The 20,581-nt window shown below is 57.3% G+C and overlaps 6 protein-coding genes across 6 annotated transcripts; 2 read left to right on the top strand and 4 right to left on the bottom strand.

Annotated features, from left to right (window-relative positions):
* Window positions 1-1,445: 1,445 nt before the first annotated feature.
* Window positions 1,446-2,962, bottom strand: SCHCODRAFT_02509890 (heterotrimeric G protein alpha subunit B; the record flags this gene model as incomplete). The annotated part of the gene is made up of 7 exons (XM_003029109.2): window positions 1,446-1,510; window positions 1,708-1,915; window positions 1,965-2,036; window positions 2,091-2,562; window positions 2,613-2,719; window positions 2,775-2,869; window positions 2,917-2,962. The coding sequence occupies 7 exons, from the start codon at window positions 2,960-2,962 to the stop codon at window positions 1,446-1,448; spliced, it is 1,065 nt and encodes a 354-aa protein (XP_003029155.1).
* A 4,436-nt stretch (window positions 2,963-7,398) lies between these two features.
* On the top strand, window positions 7,399-13,974 carry SCHCODRAFT_0236316 (uncharacterized protein; the record flags this gene model as incomplete). Its single annotated transcript, XM_050342479.1, has 8 exons — window positions 7,399-7,412; window positions 7,497-7,686; window positions 7,797-7,899; window positions 7,952-8,087; window positions 8,145-8,253; window positions 8,310-8,733; window positions 13,591-13,604; window positions 13,651-13,974. 8 exons carry the CDS (start codon window positions 7,399-7,401, stop codon window positions 13,972-13,974), a joined length of 1,314 nt encoding a protein of 437 aa, XP_050198673.1.
* Window positions 13,975-14,852: 878 nt separating this feature from the next.
* Window positions 14,853-16,312, bottom strand: SCHCODRAFT_01357024 (uncharacterized protein; the record flags this gene model as incomplete). Its single annotated transcript, XM_003029108.3, has 2 exons — window positions 16,246-16,312; window positions 14,853-16,196 (listed from the first exon to the last, which is right to left on the bottom strand). The coding sequence occupies exons 1-2, from the start codon at window positions 16,246-16,248 to the stop codon at window positions 14,853-14,855; spliced, it is 1,347 nt and encodes a 448-aa protein (XP_003029154.2). The 5' UTR covers window positions 16,249-16,312.
* Window positions 16,313-16,434: 122 nt separating this feature from the next.
* Window positions 16,435-17,151, bottom strand: SCHCODRAFT_01038957 (uncharacterized protein). Its single transcript, XM_050340908.1, has 3 exons — window positions 17,090-17,151; window positions 16,920-17,031; window positions 16,435-16,868 (listed from the first exon to the last, which is right to left on the bottom strand). The coding sequence occupies exons 1-3, from the start codon at window positions 17,108-17,110 to the stop codon at window positions 16,465-16,467; spliced, it is 537 nt and encodes a 178-aa protein (XP_050198672.1). The 5' UTR covers window positions 17,111-17,151; the 3' UTR covers window positions 16,435-16,464.
* Window positions 17,152-17,478: 327 nt separating this feature from the next.
* Window positions 17,479-18,527, bottom strand: SCHCODRAFT_02738613 (uncharacterized protein; the record flags this gene model as incomplete). Its single annotated transcript, XM_003029107.2, has 2 exons — window positions 18,457-18,527; window positions 17,479-18,399 (listed from the first exon to the last, which is right to left on the bottom strand). The coding sequence occupies exons 1-2, from the start codon at window positions 18,457-18,459 to the stop codon at window positions 17,479-17,481; spliced, it is 924 nt and encodes a 307-aa protein (XP_003029153.2). The 5' UTR covers window positions 18,460-18,527.
* A 193-nt stretch (window positions 18,528-18,720) lies between these two features.
* Window positions 18,721-20,576, top strand: SCHCODRAFT_02633122 (uncharacterized protein). Its single transcript, XM_003029500.2, has 5 exons — window positions 18,721-19,018; window positions 19,069-19,140; window positions 19,266-19,745; window positions 19,800-20,023; window positions 20,113-20,576. The coding sequence occupies exons 1-5, from the start codon at window positions 18,958-18,960 to the stop codon at window positions 20,242-20,244; spliced, it is 969 nt and encodes a 322-aa protein (XP_003029546.2). The 5' UTR covers window positions 18,721-18,957; the 3' UTR covers window positions 20,245-20,576.
* Window positions 20,577-20,581: the final 5 nt, after the last annotated feature.

Below are 20,581 nucleotides of genomic sequence, written 5' to 3'. Positions count from 1 at the left end.
ATGATCGCCAGTCCGGTTTCCAGCTACAAGGTTAGAACATTCCGCACCTTCTCCTAGCGTGGAAAATGCTCTTCGCCTGGGCCACTACCCGTGAAACACCAACTCTTGGCTCTCCCGCTCTCCCCAGTTCTTGCACCCGCAACAGGACGCTCGGCTGGGAAGGATGACTACTCGCGCGCAATGTGCGGCAGTCCCCATCGCTACAGCACCATTCGTATGCGAGACCGTATTCTGCTATTCTAGTACGGTCGTACATGCGCCACGTTCGTCGCGGGCAATTGAGAAGCGAGCCCATGATGACGAGCGTAATGCTTCTTCAACTTCGCGCGGGCTTCCCAATCCTCCGAACATCTTCGGCTTTCACACTCATTCTCATACCTCTATTTAGCTTTCTGTATTGAGTCTGAATGGGTGGCAAATAATCATTGCTTTCGAATCCCTCGCGCTTCTGCCGCGCCTCCGCGACCTACGGAATTCGGGAAGCCACGTATTGGTATTCCAGTCTTGATTCGCGTCCTCTAGTAATCGGCTTTGCCTGGACCAGCAAGTAGTACGCCGCTCGCTCGAGGTGACATGCATTCACTCCCACTGTTCGCCCAATGATTGATTCGGACTGCTTCCTCGTCTTCCACCGCACTTCCTCGCGTCACTTCATCGAATGAATGCATGTAGAGGTATCAAAGGCCTATGTGGTATATTATACCATTCCACAGAAGAGAAGTATCGTACTACGTACATCTATCATACTGAGAGGGAAAATAAACGAGCGTACGCGCCTAACTGCCGTCCCCAGCGACCAGCGTGCGTCCATCTCGGGGGCCTACGTGTATCTGTCTTTGTACCGTCGAGATCGACCTACGCGTATCTGTACCTCTGCCACCACCACCGACTGCGACTCGGCCTGCCTCGCGTACTCCTTCCTGCCCGGGAGAGGGAGGAAGAGAGGACGATAGGCATGATGGCCGCACTAAACGCATGAGATGCATGCATACGCATAGGGCAATATGGACATTGTCGAAGGGGTAAATGCATTATACACGAGCTTCCGAGGGAACACAGGGGAGGAGGAGACAGCGTCAGCCGCGCACGCGGGCGCATAGGAGGGTGAAGTGGGAAACCGCCCACGGGGGCGCAATATAGGAAGGAATAAAGACAAGACCGGATGAGATGAGATCGAGAAGAAGAAAGATGATGGCGACGAAGAGTACTGTCTTGGATACGGTACTGTCGGAGTAGGTAGGCATAGAAAACAAGAACCGAGGCCTGCGTGCTGGAGGCGGACGCGCGTGGGATGCAAGAGTCGGTCGGGCAGGTACGCGCGGCGACAGTCCGGGGATTTCCACAGCGAACGCTTCTGCAATGCATGCCCAACATGAGAACGTCGTAAGGTACGTGTCGCGGTCGACATTATATCGGCCCACGACGTCGAGAGCATCACAAGACGTCTACAGCAATCCACACTCGCGCAGGTGAAGCTGCAACAGAATGTCCTGGATGGCGCTGAGGACGACTGTAAGGGGGTCATGTCAGCTCTCGTTATCATGAACAGGATTTTGTTAGTAGTCGTGTAACAATGAAAAATGGTCGTCGACCATCGACGGTAAGCAGCGGTCATAGAAGATGACAAGGTGCTCCCATCAATGGTCAGCAGCGCATTGCCGCCGGTCACACCCGCGTCCAGAAGCTGATGATGGGAAGCGTGCTCACATTTGATCTGCTGCGTATCCGTTGCACACGTGTAGTGCGCGTAGATTTGCTTCGTCGCCGCCGACTGGTTAAGCGACACGAAACGATGCAAGAGGTAGTCGCATGCGGCGTCGTAGTTGTCACCGCCCGTGTAGTCGGGGAAGTAGTCGCCAAGTGGTGACCGTGGTAACTTCTCCGCGAACAAGTCGATCTTGTTCAGGAACAAGATCTGAAATAGCGTTAGAGGAAGGCAACGGCGCAACGAAGCGGACACGCACAATCGAGGTCTTAACGAACCATCTTGAATTGCAGATGGAGTCGAAAAGAGTGAGCGCCTCCTGCATACGGTTCTGCGGACAACGTGAGAAGGCTGATAGGAAGTCGCTATCGGTCTAGGCACGTACCACACTCTCATCCTCGTACAGCATCTGATCGTACTCCGACAAGGAGACGAGGAACACCAACGCGGTGACGTTCTCGAAGCAGTGGATCCACTTCTTCCGCTCTGACCGTTGACCACCGACGTCGAACAGCTTGTAGGTAAGCTCGCCGACCTTGAACGTGGTCTCCGTAATGCCCGTCGTCTTGACACGGGAGCGGAGAATATCTTGGTCCGTCGGCATGTAGTTGGGCGCGGCCATGCGGTCGATGGAGTTGAAGTAGTACACGGCCGAGTCGTTGAGCTGGAACTCGCGGGAGCGCTGAACGGCCTGCCTGACGCCCGGGTCTTTCCAGAGACTGCGGATGGCGTCGACGACGTCCGGCGGGAGGACGTCGGCCTCGATTTGCATGGGCATGGACATGATGACCGCGCGGCGGGCGTCGTTTTGCGGGGTCAGCGGGATGTCGAGCTGCGGCATGGCCTCGAGGATGGCGCTGGGACAAGATGAGTAGGCGTCGTGGAGTGTACTCGCGCCCGCGCTCACCGCATGGACTGGATAGTGTTGGAGAAGATGATCTCCTTGTACGAATCGCGCTCCTGCTCGTTGTAGCCGCCGTGGTGAATGAGTTTCATCTGCTTGAGGACCGTCGACTGGAGGGGGTGAGCGTGAGCGTGAGGGCGAGTGTATCGTCGGCGGGATACGCACCTTGCCCGACTCTCCCGCACCAAGCAGCAACATCTTGATCTCGTTCTTCGCCATCATGCGGTCCTTCTTCAACTGGCTCTCAATCTCATCGTTCCCTGGGCGGGCGTTAGGTGCGAAAAGTGAGTTTGCGGTCGCCACTCACGGGCCTTGGCCTCCTCGTCGACGCCAGAAGACTGAACGCAACCCATGTTCGAAGGAAAGGGCGGGTAGGGTTATATGAAAGTAAAAAGAGCGAAGGGTCGGTGATATGGGGAGAAGCGGACTCGAAGCTCGACGAAGACTGCGAGGGCGCCGTCGACGACGAAGATGGCGGCGGAGAGCCTCAACGGTAGTGATGGGGAATTAGAAAAGGATGGCGCCTGCAATCCCACGGAAAATATGTATTTGTCAGCCCCATCATTTTGAAACTCCGCCCGCCCGGCCAGCGCCCGGCAATCCGCGTCCCGGCCGCCTCCCTTCGCGACGGACCATTGTTCACCACAATCTTGCAAGTTCAGAGCATCAGCAGAGTCCTGGGGGAACTGGAACTGCGCTTTCAAGGTCGAGGAGGGGATGCAAGTACAATTTCCGAACTACAACGATTCCCACCGAACTCAACCAACTTTCCTGTCATTTAAGCTCGCCGATCACTTGTTTCTCGGATTAGAAGGATTAGAAGACCCTCTTCGATGTAGTTACAGCCTCGCAGGAATACAATGTCTCCCGCTCAAGTACCAAATGCTGCAGTATCCCGGCCCTCGTTTGCGAGCGCTGTAGTTGGAGTACCTCACTCTGACGACACCCACAACACGAGGGACGAAACGCGTACAAAGTAATTTCCATACCGGGTCAATTCATTTTGTCGTCATCTATCAACAAGGCATGTACTTTGCCGACGCCTCCAGGCGCAGGGTCGTCAAGATGCTCGCAAACAAGGCGATCCGAGCGGCGAGTCTTCCTTGTCCAGCGGGAAATATTCCGCGCTCCTTCGTGCGCTAGAAGCGGAGGTTCGTGAAGCGACGGCGCGGAAGATTCGACGTGGGCGGAAGATTCGTCGTTGGCGGGCGAGCTAATAGTCGATTATTATTATTCGATTTAGATCGTGGAAGTTGATGGGTTCGAAATGCCTTCGTTCGGTTCCCAACCCCCCTTGTTTCCACCTTACTCGGTTTCGGGAGAGGTTGACTTGTACATCACACCATGTCACACTGCAAACCGCTCGGGGTCTGCAGGACTCGTGTAATCATGCTGGACCAATGAAAGACCATTCTAAGCATAGCAAGTAGCTACAGAGCGCTAGAAATACTCATATGCATACATGATGATCTCAGGAGCCATAGCAAGGTGATCTTTCTGTGATGTCGGCGAAAGTTCAACTTGTCACGTGCGCAGGTGCGCAAAGGATACGCTGCCTCTTCCGTCAGACCTGATTCACCCAGATTGTGTTTTTGAGGGTGAAAATTGATGCACCCAAGCGCCACATGGATGGTGCCTCGTCGCTCTAACCAGCCAAGCCATGAGCGACAAAGGCTGACATGGAGAACGCCGATGTCACATTGTGACATGACGCCGCCGACGTACTTGCCCAAGTTTATATGGTGCGTGACACTTAGTCACCACCAATTTGTCACAGTGGCCAAATCGGCCGCGCAGCGGAAAAATCGGCGTAAATTATATTAAAAATGGCCACTGAGGGCCTTCAATGGGGGCATTTCATGGTCAGAACTAATGTGAGGTAGACAGGCTATTCTTGCGCTCACAATTACCTGATTCGAGGGTCTGTGAAGTCGATTCTGAGGTGAAAAGGGTGTCGAGTGCCCATGCTTGCACACGCCTTCCTGAGCTGGGTTGTCGGCAGGACCAAATACATGCATCAGGGTTATAACGCTATACAGGTTGCTTACAACCTCCTACTGACTGGCATGTACGCCGTACCAAACAGATGGAGGGCGCGCACATGTGGACCTACATGATTTCCCACCTTCCTAATTAGGAAGGTGGCCAATTCCAAAGAGACATTTTTTCGAAAACTCAACGTACGACTTATTCCTCTGACAGATCTGTTCCCCTTGCCCATTGCTACACCTTCGTCAGAGGAAAAAGGGAAAGCGTGACTGTGTCACCTCCAGCAGCGCTTGTACAAAAGTAGCGGTGACTAGGTGTCACGCACCATAGGGTTCTCTTCGTCGTCCGCGCCCCCTGGTCATCGTTTAGGGACAAGGTGACTCGCCGATGACAATCTCCTACGCGGAGGCTTTGGGTAACGGTACACGTGTTCTGCGGCAGATGCGGGCCTTCTGCGGCACGCTAGCTCGGGTCCCTCAGATCGGATCGAATAATAATAATCGACTCTCCCCTCGTTGGCGGGCGGAAGACTCGCTGTCGTCGCGCAGGGGTTGCTAGATAGCGTCCCGAGCAGCGCAGGGGGCGCAGGCTGATGCGTACCTAGCTCCTATGACGCGATGATCAGCGGCCACGCCGTCCGTGAAGATCCAGACTTGCGCGCTTGCATGGTGATGGGCTGTGCGAGGTCCGGGCAACGTCCGGGGTCGACAATTCAGCGTTGAACGAGGAGCCCTTCAAGGCTGCTTTCGGAGAATGTGCAAGACGGCTCTCCGTTCTCGGGCGCCACGTTGACAATGGGGAAGGATTGCTTCCGAGCGCCCGAAAGCTCCCGTTGCGAGTGCCCCTCGCGGAAGAAGATGTGTACGAGTCCGCGGCATCGCGCCCGAGGGGAAGAGACTGGGAAGAGCTGGAGAGCACGATTGGTGTGCGTCAAGGTCATTCTCAACGCCCGAGCAGAGAGCCTATTGTGAGCCGAGAACAGGAGAGCATCACGCCCTCATGGTGGCGCTCCGCATCGGTCGGGATGAAGGGAAAGCCTATGTCGAAGGTGTCGCCGATAGCATACTGTGTTGTGGACAGGAAGAATCGATGCAGTGTACGTTCACCAGAGACAGTTAACAATGTTGATCACCCTTAGAAGCGACAGTCAGCGAACAAGCCGTGCGTAATGGAGCCCGACGCACCGATGCCAGTAAATCCCATCGCTTTTGACGGTCTGTGAGATCGTTGATAGGACGGGAAGTAGGAGCCATGATACAAGCGAGGATCCAGTGCTTCAAAGTAGGAGCCAGTAGCTCATGAACATGGAGGTTCGGGGCGCCAAAGATCTTCATGATGAATGTTCGAGTCGTACGCAGCGGAATGCTTGCGCTCGTCGCCCGCCAGGATATCGTTGCGACCACTTGCTGGTCTGTTACGATCTGCAGAGCCTTAGGCAGCATTGCCGCCAAGTTCAAAGTACGTTGAGGCGATCGCAGCCCATCTTCAGTGTTTCGCTGGAACCAGTCCGTACTCGGTACCTGAGATAAATCGTGGATCGGTAATGTTGTACGAGACACGCTCTGGATCGACGCAGAGAGCTCAGCAAAGGACTGGTGCAGATTACTGCTGTGGTAGTTCAGGACAAGTTGTCGCCTCAACAGTTGCCCCGGTCCGCTCGCCCGCTCAATGACTCACAGCGATCTTCCGTGCCGTTGCCAACGGCGAGCTTGCTCATCAGCCGACGTCGGACCACCCAGGCATGGCTTGAAATGTCAGCATGATGGATGACCAGGAAGGCCGTTGAATTGCGGGAAGGAAGAGGTCCACCATCAGCATCAAAGCCGCCGAGACTTGGCTTGAACTTCCCGCCGATCATCATGCAGTGGCGCAGCGCGCGCGCTCTAATCTATTCATCCCGATGCCCTCGTCGTTGCCTGCCTCTCGCCGTCATTCCTCGTCCGACGTGCTCTTTGTATGTCCCCTTTTCTGCGGGCGCCTTCGAACGAGTGTACCTATCCTCTTGAACCTGCTTTCGGAGAGGGCTGCCCGCCCTGCACGGAGTCCTGGTGACTAGGCTGGACCGTACATATCGTTGACAAGGCCCGACAGCCGCATCAGGTACGACATCATGCTTCCTCGACGTTCGCAGGAGGCTAACTCTAATCGCAGGCTTCATAAGCCTGCTCGTGTAAATTCCCCTCATCCCTTGTCCATATCATCGCGCGACACCATCACACCGCGACGCTATCATCCCTCAACACCATCACTCCCCACGTCTGTCACCCCTCCCCTGCACCTCTCGGAACAAGGAGGCCTTTGGGAGCGCTCCGGGAAGCACGATCGTCCGACTCCAGGGGATACACCCTCTGATTGATGCCCCAATTCACCCTTCGGAGGACATCAGTTTCGCGCGCTGAAAGCGGTGCGAGGAAGAGTACTTAGCTAGCTGCTCAGGCAGACGCAAGGACGGACGAGACCTCAACTGCGCACACCTACGACGGGACGACACCATCGACCTTCACGATTGGCACGATTGCGCGACTCGTAGCCGTTCCCCTCGACCTGGATTCGCCTGGACGACCTTCACATACCACCTACCCTACGCGATACCCCAATCTAACACCACGCTATGTTCCGCCCCTCTATGTCCCCGTCCTCCGGACCCCTTCCGCCCGACGCGATCGACGCGGTGCATCAGTGGACAATGCAGGTCGCGGTTGACTTAGTATTCTATGGTTCGCCCCTCTCGAACTCAGCCGTACGTTCTTGAGACTGATATGCGATCGCAGGCGTACAAACAGCCCTCTTCCTAGCCGCAATGGCTGCCCTAGCGTGAGTCCCTCTCCCTCTGTCCCAGGTTCTTCCCCTCCTTTTTCCGTGATTTTCTATCTCTGCACGAAGTAACACACTTCCCAGCCGCCAACCCACGCGCTCCATCCTCCTCCAGACGCCCATCGTCATCCTATTCCTCACCTCAACCATGGGCGCCATCGCCATCCTTATATTCTACACCATCCAGGTGCCTGCGTTCGGCGCGGTGCCCCCGTATATCGACCACGAGATCTTCCAGCTGAGCGTGGTGCTGTCGGTGACGGATCGGGTCAATGTGAGTGTTTGATTTAGAGTTGGCGGCGCGTGCTGTTTGGCTACGCTCGATCGCTCATGGCGCTTTTGCGCGCGCGCTTGTCGGTAATCTTATTAACATGGCCTCCCCAGTATCTGCTCAGTGACCTCATCGTCGTATGGCGTGCTTGGGTATTATGGCCTGACAACAAACTCGCCCGCGCCGCGTTGGTAGTATGTATGTGCGGGAGTACGGGTGAGTATGAAATTTGTTGCCCATTGACAACGACGCTGAATCCCTCGCTTAGTCGGCCTCCTTATCGAAGTCGTTTGGGCCTTCCAGGACTATGGCGTCCTTGAGCCTGCGACGCACTCCCTGCTGATGACGGTCCCGCTCCTGGTGACGAATATGGTATGTACGGTGCTGATGGCAGCAAGGTGTTGGTAAGTGGACTACGATTCTGCAAGCTTCATTCAACATATAGCTGACTATCATCATAGGTACTATCGCCGCGACATCAAGCGCTCCCTTGGAACCTCGAACCGCACGCGCATCGAGAGCATCCTTCTCATCCTCGTCGAGTCTGGCTTCGTCTACTGCGGTCTTTGGGTACGTATCTAATCTCCACCAAGTTTAGCTGAGGACGCTTATTTACCGCGCTCCAGATCATGTTCCTCATCCTCCGTCAAACCTCCACTTCTAACGCCGAAGCATACGGGGTCGTCAAGACCGCCTTCCACAGCCTCGCGGGCATCTACCCGACCTTCATCGTCCTCGCTGTCGCTGGGCAGCGCTCTGCGGCCGAGTCGACGATATTCACCTCTGCACCCGTCACGCATCCCATCGACTTCGCACCGAGTGACGGGGCAGGGGAGGGGAGTAGGGTCAGCGAAGGTCGTGGAAGAGGCGAATATACGACGACGGGCGAACTTACGGACGATGAGACTTGGGCATCGGCGGGTGGCACGTCGACCTCGGGTGACGGGTCGACGCAGGTCGCGTCGGAGATGATCAAGTTGGAACGGCGGAAGAAGGGGTCCCACTTTTTGAATGTCGGCGGGGAGAGCTCTTCGTACGCAGAAGCGGGGTCCTCGTACGGCGGCGATGGATCGACGTTCGTGGGCAGCAATAGTTATGGTGGCGGTAGGAGTCGGCATACGCAATATGAGGATGGTTAGTTTGTGCTTCTTGATACATCGCCAGGGGTACAACCCAAGACGACCAGGGGCGTTATCTCATGTCAGACTGGTAGTGGCGGCAGAAATACCTTCAAGGCAAGGAGGCTTACCTGAATGTACATCGGCTTGCCTAAATGTACAAGGTCAACCGCACTCATACCCATCACTAGGTCAGTGAAAGGATACGCTCTTCCGCGTCCATACGTCCTTCTTGGACTGGACTGGAATTCACCCGAGCGGTCCCATCAGGAACATACGGGGTGCCCGTACTACACAAGTCGCGCTACAACCAGTGCTACGGAGCCAAACAACACATGAAATTACCCTTACGGCTTCCCCCTCCCCCATCGTGGAGTCACGTCCAGGTCTCTCCCAAGTGCCGTGTTAATCCCTGTCGGTCTCCTTCGTCCTCCCTTTAGTCTTCTCCCAGCCTTCTCTCGGGGGCACATACGCTCGGTGGAGAGAGAAGAGATCGAGCACCTCGTGGACATACTTCGCCAGGCGAGGCACGGCGTTACGAATCCCACAAAGCGCAGGTAACCAAGTGTTTACATCCGCGTTCGCTTCGCGCACGTCAGCGCGCAAGTCGACAATATCGCACCAGAAGACATGACGCAGATGAGCGAGGTCGGCCCGCGTCGCGCAGCTGAAAAGAGCATGAGGGGCGTCCTCAACCGCGCTGCCACAGAAGCGGCAGAGCCGCCATTCGGGCTTGATGCTTTCCCCGCGGTCGGACCAGCCACCACGCACGCTGAGCAGGCTGTGCTCTCCGGTGAGGGCGCGGGTCAGCGCCTTCCTGTGATGCGGGGTCTCGACGTCAAGATAGGCTCGGTACTGGATGGTCTTCGAAGACTGCTGGCCGCGCTTGTCCACCTCCACCCGGTTGAGGAGCAGGTGCGTGCGCGAGGCAGCAGTGAGGTCGCGGCGCACACCATCATGGGCGGATGCCTCAACACGCCCGATGATGGTATCCACGTGGGCGGCGGAACGTACATGCACGAAGTCGACGTGAACGGGGATAGGCTCGAGGCGGCGCAAGCCAGTGGCGAGGTCACCTATCCAGCCGGGTCGGCCCGCGCCATAGAGTTCAAGAGCGTCGCGAAAGGCATGGGCGGCAATGGTGTCTGCGGGCAGTTCGAGCATGCGCTTGAAGAAGCGCAGAGCGAGAATGAGTCTGCGGTGTAGGATAGGGAGGATTCCGGTTTCCGAGAAGATGATAGCGCGCATAGAACGCATCGAGTAACCTAGTACCCGGCGGAAAAACATAAGTTGGACCTTTTCGAGTGCGTCGCGGGCAGCCTTTGTGAGAGCAATGCCGACCTCGCACCCATAGGCCAGTATGGGCTCAACCCGAGCTTTGTACACCTTGATAGCGAGCCTCAGTGGCAGGTCCCCCAGGTAGCGCTGTAGAGCGAGGAGGGCAGATGCCACTGTACGACCCTTCCGAGCTTGGGTGAGGTGGTGCAGATCGAGGACATCACCCTGCAGGGCACAGAACAGGATACCGAGCACGACGGATTGATCCCTCCAGTGGACCGGCTGCTGGTCGAGGATCAGAGGGTCGAGTGGGGGCCCCCTATAGCCAAATGCCACTCCCTCGGTCTTGGTGATACTGACCACAAAGCCTAGCAGATGGGCCCACCGAGTGTAGTCACCAAGTCGACCCTGCGCACTGGCGAGAAGGTGGGAGAGAAGGATACCATCATCCGCCTGCTCGACGTTCTTCACTCGCTTTCCAGCAAGCACGACGTCCCCCGGTCTCTCCTGCATGTGGATGCAGCGTACGTAGAAGTTGAAGAGGGACGGGGAGAGCGTATCACCTGCAAGCACACCCACGTTCGACCAAAGCCGACCTTCCGCGGTCTCCCCGTTGCACGTGACAAGGTAGCGCATGCGTTCGTATAACATGCGTATCCAGTCGAACATGGGCCCACGCATCCCCGCATCGTATAGTGCCAGCCAGAGAATCTCATGGACTGTAGAGGGGAACGCGTTTGTGAGGTCGGGGAAGACAGCGAAGAGAGGTCGGTGTTCCGCGAGAGAGCGGTCAATGGCGCAGCGCAGTATGAATGGGTTTGTCAGCCCATGCCTCCCATGGCGGAACCCGTTCTGGGTATCGGGAAGGAGCTGTTGGTCCTCCATCCAGGTGACCATCCGCCGCTCAATGATATAGGTGACCATCTTGAGCAAGCAGGACTCCAGCCCGATCAGGCGATAGCTGGATGGGGCAAGCGCGTCCTTCCCCCGCTTGAGAATGGCAACCAACTTGGTCACCAGCCAGCAGCGTGGCGCGTCCCGGTCGCGTAGACAAGCGGTTACGAGATCCTGCAGCGCTTCGTTGGGGATAGCAACGAAGACAGCGTAAGACTGCTTGTCGAAGCCGACAGCCGAGCTGGGATCACGCTCGTGCGCATGGGCCTTCGCAGCCGCAATCTCGTCCAGCGACACAGCCGAGGAGAAGGTGCGCTCAGGAGTGATGTCGGCAGTAACGAGTGGGAGCACCCGAGAGTCAGCGATGGCCTGCGAGACTTCAGTACTGATGGGCAGCGTGTGTGTGAGTCGGCGCGCAAATTCATCCCGGAGGTCATCAAGAGCAACAGGAGCACGCCCGGCCTTGACGTCCGTGACGAAGCGGATAGTGTCCCACAGCTCCTTCTCACTGCGGCGTGCAGCATCTAGAATACTCGCCAGTGCGTCCTCCTTGGCCGCGCGGGCCCGCCATCGTCCTCTGTGACTGTCCTCGACAGAACCCGCTAATGTTGGTCGTGTCCGAGGTGGTGGAGCAGGAGGAGGGGCAGAGGGGAGGGTGGTAAAGACCTTCAGGGCGGAGCGTGGGAGCGTGCTAGCTGGCGGACCCCAAGGGGGAGCACTTGGCAGCGCGAAGGCGGTAGAACGAGCTGCTCCATCCTTGGCGAGGATGTCGGCGGCGTCATTCCCTTTGTTGCCCGAGTGACCCTTAACCCATCTGAACTCGACCGGGCAAGACCGGCGCTGCAGAAGCGTAACCGCATACTGTATGAGGTCGGCATTTGCGCATATCCACCCGCATTGCTCGAACCGGCGTGCCCAGTGGCAGTACGTGCGGATGACAAGCTCGCTGTCGCAGTACACGGTGAGTGGGACCGTTGGCGCGGTGGCAAGGAGGGCGAGAATGAAGGCGAGATGCTCTCCCCGGTTGTTTGTCTGAGCACCGGGTACCCGCGCTGAAATGTTGTCCGCGTGCTCGCCAAAGTAGACGCCTGCGCCTGCGCGCGCGTCCTCGCGTCCATTGCCGATGCAGCTGCCGTCAATCCAGACCCGCCGAGCATTGGTGGATGAACTCGAACCAGGCCCGTACAGTGCGCGGATGCCATCGTCCTCAGACTCACGCTGCCGGAGGACGTCCGCGAGCATGGAGTCGAGGGCGGAGGGAGGGAGGGGCAGGCCTGAGCTGGGCTCCGAGGGCGCCGGCAGCGGGAGTGGGTGCAGATGCCCACGGCTACGAAGCTTCTGTCGTGGCAGGTGCCTGATGGGGCGTGTAGGCTGCGAGCGCTGGACAGCAAGACCCTGAAGGGAGAGGAGCAGGCAAGAGTGGTCGGACCAGCCAAGTAGACGGTGTACCCGGAACCCGTGGATATGGCGCAGGAGGTTCGACGATGCAAGTGCGTAGTCGACCACGGCGTCCCCCATGCCCTGGAAGGAGGTGAGCTGGCCCGGAGAATCCACCTCGTAGGACGTCCCATTGAGAATGACAGCCCCAGCTGCAGAGCATGCATCGATGAGCCGGCGTCCTCGTGTGCAGGGAGCACCATCATCTGAGGAGGAGCGCGGTAGGGCGGGGGTCTCAGGGCAGGACGCTTGGAGGCAGTTTGTGCGCGCATTGAGGTCACCGAGTATGAGGAATGGAGAGCTGCTGCGGTGCAGGCCGAGCACAGTGAGCAGTTCGAGTAGACGGTGCTCGGGGTTCACTTCTGAGGAGCGCTCCCAATCGGACGTTGCGGGGAGGGCGTATACACATGCCACGGTGATGCCTGCAACGTTGATAACGAGTGTGTCGGTCACTCGCCATTGCTCTAAGACCTGTACAGGCAGCTCTGAGCGGTACATGATAGCCACCCCACCCCTAGGTCTCCGTAGGTCAGGGCTGCACGGATGGCAGGTAGATGTGATGGAGAAGCCCTGAGGTAGGGTGAGGGTATCCTCCTCCCCAGGCAGCAGCCATGTCTCTTGGAAGAGAACAAGATCATGGGAACAGAGGAATCCGAGCATCTCCTCATCACCGAGGAGCAGTCGAATGTCACCACGTATGTTCCATGAGCAGAGGCGAAGCTCTGGGCACGGGCAATCAGGCACATGGGGGGTGGATGTGGCAGGCATGTCATTCTGCAGCGCAGGTACTACATGCACGATGAGGCCGAGTAGCTACGTGTGACTGTCTATTCACGAACCATCTGACCCCTCCCCTCCGTTGAGCAGTGCTGCGACGAGGTCCTCTGAGTTGGGGTCCGACCAGTGCGCGTCAATGCGCAGGCCAGGGGCGAGTTCATCCACCAATGCTCGGCGGGTCTGGATTGACGGCAGCTGCATCGGCAATGGACGCGAGGACGCGCGCGCAGGCGCAGGCGTCTACTTTGGCGAGCACGCGGACAACATTTCAGCGCGGGTACCCGGTGCTCAGACAAACAACCGGGGAGAGCATCTCGCCTTCATTCTCGCCCTCCTTGCCACCGCGCCAACGGTCCCACTCACCGTGTACTGCGACAGCGAGCTTGTCATCCGCACGTACTGCCACTGGGCACGCCGGTTCGAGCAATGCGGGTGGATATGCGCAAATGCCGACCTCATACAGTATGCGGTTACGCTTCTGCAGCGCCGGTCTTGCCCGGTCGAGTTCAGATGGGTTAAGGGTCACTCGGGCAACAAAGGGAATGACGCCGCCGACATCCTCGCCAAGGATGGAGCAGCTCGTTCTACCGCCTTCGCGCTGCCAAGTGCTCCCCCTTGGGGTCCGCCAGCTAGCACGCTCCCACGCTCCGCCCTGAAGGTCTTTACCACCCTCCCCTCTGCCCCTCCCCCTGCTCCACCACCTCGGACATCCCATCAGGAACATACGGGGTGCCCGTACTACACAAGTCGCGCTACAACCAGTGCTACGGAGCCAAACAACACATGAAATAATAGGCCCTGCGCCGTCTTGATGAGCATGCGGGTCATCGGCCTTGTGGACATTTCAGAGAGCTCGTCCGATGCACATCTACTTGTACTTTGGGAGGTGAAGGCTGCGGATGCTCAGCATGTTCTATACACCGTGGAATCATGAACATACGGTGCAAGCTTGGAATTCAACCCTGACTTTATGTACAGCGACCAACGAATGAGGTACACATCAGCGTAAAATCCGGGTCAGTTTATCGTGACTCGAACGAGCCAGTTCATAGTGAAGTCCTGCGGAAGCACATAGACAATTCAATAGATGCGTATAATACTGCGCCTGCATCCCGCGGCTTGCAACCAAATGTCATGCGGACCGTCATCGATTGCGATGATCGTAATAAATGAGCCCCGGCTCGCTCGTATGAAGATGTGCAGGTAGCGTGTGTTTGGGTCGGGCTCGCGAAGCGGGAAAGGGCCATTGTCCATCTCGCCGTACAGCAAGGGTGGATATGGGGTCGTCACGTCCGAAAAGTCTACCAAGACGGTCCGTACGGAGCGCAAGCGTTCGGGCTCGCCATACTGTATCAGGCATTCGCGCGCGCATCGGAGGAGGAAGGCGCGTTCGAAGGCGGTCGTGCTGTCGTGGCCGTCTATCTGGTCGGGCGTAAGTCGTATGCTCTGCGATGCCGATACTGACAACGCTGGTTCAGCAAGACTGGGGAAGCAACTAGGTGACATCAACGTACCATTCGCTTTGTGCCGGCATTCACTATGATGTGTCGAGCACCAATGCTCAGCTTGGCAGGCCTTGCTGCAGTATGCGACTCCACCGCAGGGGCAGGATTTGCATCGCAGACGTTCGCTGCTTCGCGGACACTGCTCATCGTCAGCGCATCATCAAAAATTGACGGTAGAGTTGTAGACGACCTTGGGATTGGCGCAAGACCCGAGGGTTGAGACAATGACGTCCTTGAAATCAAGCCGCACGTCGCGAAAGTATAGGTAGCGCCTGACGAGCATTTGCCATTCTTCTGGGTCAGAGGTAGTCGGCATGGCGCACTGATCCCGCTTGAAGGCGTCGTCAGATGCTCGAAGAACTCTTGGCCATATGATTGCCTGGAGCATGCTGTCGACGAGCCGAAGCGCTTCCCGTCGACAATCTGCCCTAAATCGCGCTGACGCGGGCGAGGTGGCGTCGTTGGGATGAAGAGTGACGAGAATACGATGGATGACGGGCAGGAGACCATGACGAAGGGCAGATATGAGGGACGAATAGGAAGGAGAAGGGCTCGGTCGCGTGATGACGACTTGGCAGATGAGCGCGGTCCAAAGTGCGACAAAGAACTGTAGGTACTCTGGCCCCTTCAGCCACGCCGGGCGAGCCGTCTCGCGCGCCAGCAGCCGTACGAACAAGGGTATCGGCCGTGAGGCTTGGAGATGGACGATGGTGGATGCACTCGTCATGAGCTCTGCTGTGAAATACCTGCCGTAGCTTTCGGCACAGGTCTTGTCGTTCAGGGCGGAATCAATACGCCACAGCGCGGCGTCAAAAAACCAGGAAATCCGGGTCGCGATGGTGCAGATGATCCTTCCTGGGCATTTCTCGTCGTATGATGCCACACCCAGTTGCATGCGCTCCTTCACGTCACGATCCTCGCTCCGGAGCAGGGAGTCGATGATCATGTAGAAGTTGTGGTAGTTTATAGCGGTCGTTGCCCTCGGATGCACGACATACGTGAAGAAGTCGAAGACGATGTCCGTAAGGTTTTTTGGAGCGAGAAAGGAAGGAATTCCTCGGGTGTGTAGCCCAAGCGCGCCAATTATCATTGTCATGGCCTGGACGAGGTAAGGGAAGGAGACAACGGCGTAGCCATCGCTGCGGAGATGACACGGTGGAGCGTCGAGCCAAGGGAGCTCCTCTTCATAGGCCACGTTGTTTTTCTTCGGGCTCAAGAAGACTAGCCAGTTCCACACGTCGCCGAACCCGCTGAGAATGCCTTGTTCGAACGCTCGTGGACTATCGACGATGTTAGATGCAAGCTGGGCATATATGTAAAGCGCGTCAACGGCCTCGGAGATTGTCGTGATATCGCTGGAATCGAGAGGGTGGGAGGGGATACGTGTCGGTTGGAGGCATGCAAACAGCGAACGAGCGAGAGGTGGCGTGAGAATTCGGGTAGGTATTGCCATTCCCCTGTGCGGGTAGGCAGCGAAGAATCGACGCGAGATCTGTGTGGCTGGCTACTTCGACTGAGTGTATGTTCGAAGAGACCTTCTCGAGGATGCTCACCATTTTGCGTCCGAACTAGGTAGCAACGTGGATGTTGACCGTGGAAGCAGAAAAAGCACAAGCGTCGCCTGCGGGCGCTCACGTGGAGTCGGTCCATTCAGCAGGCTATACGCGTTCGATTCCCACTCTGACTTTGCGATGATCCTCTTCATCGTCCCTTCGTGGATCCCAGCAGCTTCAATATAGACGTTTTCTATCTGATAGGATGAATGCGAGGTGCTATTGATATGTATGTGCAGAGTCGATGGACGAGGACGGGGCACCCCCACACACATGTTCGAAGACTACACCCTTCAGCCCTTCTAAGCGCTCTCGCGCGAGACAACATCGACTTGAAGCAAATACACGACGCCTCCCCGGCTCACCTTCACCCAGTACTGGATGGCTCTGTCGTCGAGCTCTTTCGCCGACTCGTCTAGATCGCCATATCCGCTTCGTCGCCAGTGCGAAGGTCACGAGATCCACTACCACAGAGCGAACGGACCGTAGTTTCTCTGGTTCGCCGTTCTTTCGGAGTATCGCGTGCGTGCAATGTCTAAAGTAGGCGCGCTCGGAATGCGTCAGGGAGTCAGGATGTGCGCTGCGGACAGTGTTCGTGCCGTCGAGGCAGATCCTCACCGGACCTGGAATAAATCTCGGACAAAGTATCATCCACGAGCTGACGTATAGCTTACCGCAAAAGCAGACTTCACGATGGCTTTTGCGCCACGCCCTTCGCTGACAGTCGGCGGAGCAGTAGCATACGCTTCCGCAAATGCACATCTTCAGATCTCCCTTGCGCTTACACTAGATGACCTTGAGCTCCGCGTATAGTGACCAAAGACATAGGCCTTCGGCTGCTCACCTCACCGCATGTCTCGCGCATTTCTCGCGTGCTATTCCGGTACTCTTTTTTCAGGTTCCAGAAGTCCCAGTAGCGCGCTCGGACAGCAGTCCACATTGGCGAATTTCCCTCATCATCCATAGGCACATAGCGTTTCTCCGCCGCGCATGCCTTCATTCCGTCCGGCCAGATCATTGCAGGCGCGGTGACATTCTTTAGGATGCGCATGAGGTCTGCCTGGTAGGCTACGACGTACTTGCGCGTAGGTGTCCTTTCGGGTATTCGGTCGAGCGGATGAAGGAGTCGGCGTGGAAGAGACAGAAGATGATAGGGAAGAGCGCGCACGATATCGGCATGGGCGGCACGAGGATATGGATCTGGAGTCAGCAGCAGCGCGGAGAGGAGGCGCGTTAAAAGAGATATAGCATAAAGCTTGTAAGGAGCCAAACCTGCCACCATTCCAATTGGCCCCTGCCCATCAACGGAGCCTGGAAGATATGTCCTGAGATGGACATAATGGGATTCTCGGTGGACTGTCTGAGGTTCTCGATAGTGCGCGGCCTGCTGAGAAACTCTGAGTTGAAGAGCCTCGCGTATCCCTCGACGAGGCCGAAATTCTCTCTATCCTCGAACTCGGCGCGATAGAACCACGTCAGACGTCCCGCAGTGGTGAGGAGAAGCTTTCCGGGGTATCGGTCGTCAAACGTCTCCATCGCCGTCCGGAAGTGTCGAGCGACTGTCGGGTCCTTATGCTGGAGTAATTCGGAGAAGACGAAGAGGAGACGGTGATGCATGGAGGGCATTAGATCACAGGGTGGAGCTTCGTGAGCGATGAGGCCTAGGAGATCTTCCGCGGCGTCGGGTATGACGGCTAGCACCAGTCCACCCCGCGGGTTGGCGATGAAGGGTCCAAGAAACATGATGATGACCATCATTCGGTGCATCAGCGACATCTCAATGCGCCCATCTGCGTATAAGCTACATCGAGGGATCTCCCCTGAAGACGCATCACCCTCCGCCAAGTTTCCCGTGAGAGGGTTCAGTGCCGCGATCCAAGGCCACACATCGGGCAGCCGCCACAGGAGCATGTCATGGAAGCTGGGCGGGGCATCCAGGGTGTTGCCAAATATATTTGAAAGTATTCCCAGTGCGTCGATACCTTCAGAGAAGATTGCGACGGAGTTCTTGTTGAAAGGGGGGTGTGGGATTCGGGAAGAGCTCAGGCAGGCGAAGAGCTCGTCGAGCAGGGCGGGCTTCAGGTCGTGAAAGCGTATGGATGACTTCACATTTTGGGTCCCCATGGCACTGAAGATCCGCGAGATTCTGCTCATCTAATCCGTCGTACACTATGAATCTTCATACACGCCGGTGAATGTGACTAGACGTACCATCTTGTCCAGACTCGCCAAAAATCCTACGAATGTCAAAAGTCAGTCTCTGTGGCTTGATGACTTGTCAAGATGAGCCTGAGTTATGCTGCGTTTACGAGATGCGCGTGCCTCCTGGAACCAAGGGCCGATGCCCACGACGATGCGGACGATGAAAACGAACATTTGCGCGCACGTGCTCCGGAAGTATATCTCGGCAGACGCCGAGCCCTCGAACTCAGCTTCGCGACATCACGTCTCGCCCTCCTCCCCCCATCCATGTCTGTTTGTCCTCGAGAGACGAAAGACGCGAAGAGCTGCAGAAGACACCTGTCTCTAACTAGCCACCGGTACCTACACTTGACCAATAAGCGCCGGCGCCGCACGTGGTTATCGCTGACTCAGCTAGCGCAATTAGGACGAGGCATTGTTCCTTGCTCTCACCCCTCACGGTCCCTCGCAACGAGCGACATACTGGACGCGTGAAACATCCTCAAGACGCGCGAGAGACGCGTCTTGGATATGTCTTCGACGATGGACGTTACGGAGCAGGCAGCGAACATCACTTCCGAGTTCATCAATAGTGCGTCGCGACCGACAGCTCGAGCGCTTCTTCGTGCTGACGATCCCCAGGCCTCGACAACCTACCCAAAGAGGTCCAGCATCTGTGCGCAGAGATCAGGGAACGAGACGCTCGAGTACAGGGTGAGTGGCTCCTCATCCCTTTGACGCGCGCTAACCATTGCTCGATCATCCCCTTGCGCCGTGCACCCTCCACCTGCCTCGCGCCACCATCACATACATCGTTGTCCTTTACTCTCCCCCATCAGCTCTCAACGCCGAAATTGCCAAGATGCAACTCCTCTTCTTCCGCCGTGGCCAGCCAGAGGTCAGGCTCAAGATCGACGCCGCCTACGCCGACGTCTTCCGCCTCAGCGACGAGAAGGTCGCGCTCGCGCTTCGCCTCCAGGACCGCCTCTTTCGAACGACCGCCCGCGCGGACGGCGAGCTGCTTCGCGTGCGCAAGCTGACGGGCGAGGTCGTCGACCCGCCACCGGTGGTGACGCGCGCGGCGACGAGGGGCGCAACAAGCTTGGGTGGCAGTATCAATGTCGGTGGGGTAGGAGGAGGAGCGGGTGGCGCGATCGGAGGCTGGGGGAGCCCCTCGCCGTCGGTGGGCGCGATCGAGGGGATGCTGCAGGCGGCGGTGGATGATGCGACTCCGGCGACGACATCGAGACGCGGCGCCCCGCGGAAGCGCACTGAGTCGCGGGACGGGACGCCGGACGCGGGGCAGCCACAGACGAAGCGTGCGGGCATGCAGATCCCGTCCCCCGTTGTGCTTGCTAACATCGTTCTGACAGGCCGCCGACACACCAGCCTTGCCGGCACCCCTACGCAGATCCGACTTGATTCCCCTATGCCTGCGCCAAACTCATCCGCGAGCGCCGGGCCTGGTCATCAGCGCTCACGGCTGTCGCGCCAAGTCGCGCAAGAACCCGACGAGGACGAGGACGCGGAGGGAGAGGAGGACGAAGAGGAAGACCAGACGCTGTACTGCCTCTGTCGGATGAAGAGTCATGGGGATGTGCGTATTGGTTCTATCTGCTTCGCGGCGTTCTGCTATGGATCATGGATGTGTTATGCGACACGGATAGAATGCTGATGTTCCTGCAGATGATTGGCTGCGACAACGACGAATGCCCATACCAGTGGTTCCACCTGTCGTGCGTGAATCTCAAGCCGCCGCTGCCCGACCAGTGGTTCTGCCCCGACTGCTTGCCGAAGATGAAGAAGCGGAAGAGGTAGACGTCTGCTTCGCGTACGCCTCCATCCCCTCTCTCCTCCTTGCATGGACCTTATTTCTTGGCATATCGTGCTCCGTCACCGCTCCGCTGCGCGAGCTATCGCTCTACTGTGTACCAGTATTCTTGTATCTCTAGATCCATGCAGCCTACCTGTGTACTTACCGTTGTTCCCTGTTCTGTATACTCGCTGTGCTGTATATACCTTTCTTGTTGTGTTCTTGACTGCATCACTATCCTAAGTGCTCTGCTGTACCAATCTCATCTTCGTCTATCTCGACGGTATCCCTCATGTTATCCATTCTTGTGATGTCCTGAGTGCCAAGTGACTCCCCGAACAG

This window comes from Schizophyllum commune, assembly GCF_000143185.2.
Source record: "Schizophyllum commune H4-8 unplaced genomic scaffold SCHCOscaffold_9, whole genome shotgun sequence".
In the NCBI taxonomy this organism is placed as follows: Eukaryota; Fungi; Basidiomycota; class Agaricomycetes; order Agaricales; family Schizophyllaceae; genus Schizophyllum; species Schizophyllum commune.
Note: the sequence above shows the minus strand (reverse complement) of the source record. Positions and strands in the feature narration are given on the sequence as shown.

Excerpts from the sequence above, each read along its gene's own strand:
- SCHCODRAFT_01038957 (XM_050340908.1), bottom strand. The coding sequence starts at position 17,110 with ATGCGCGAGACATGCGGTGAG. Across the intron at positions 17,032-17,089 it reads TGCGCGAGACATGCGGTGAG|TGTAAGCGCAAGGGAGATCT; the intron begins GTGAGCAGCCGA and ends AAGGTCATCTAG. Across the intron at positions 16,869-16,919 it reads TCGTGAAGTCTGCTTTTGCG|GTCCGGTGAGGATCTGCCTC; the intron begins GTAAGCTATACG and ends GATTTATTCCAG.
- SCHCODRAFT_02633122 (XM_003029500.2), top strand. The coding sequence starts at position 18,958 with ATGTCTTCGACGATGGACGTTACGGAGCAGGCAGCGAACATCACTTCC. Across the intron at positions 19,746-19,799 it reads GGGGCAGCCACAGACGAAGC|GCCGCCGACACACCAGCCTT; the intron begins GTGCGGGCATGC and ends TCGTTCTGACAG. Across the intron at positions 20,024-20,112 it reads GGATGAAGAGTCATGGGGAT|ATGATTGGCTGCGACAACGA; the intron begins GTGCGTATTGGT and ends ATGTTCCTGCAG.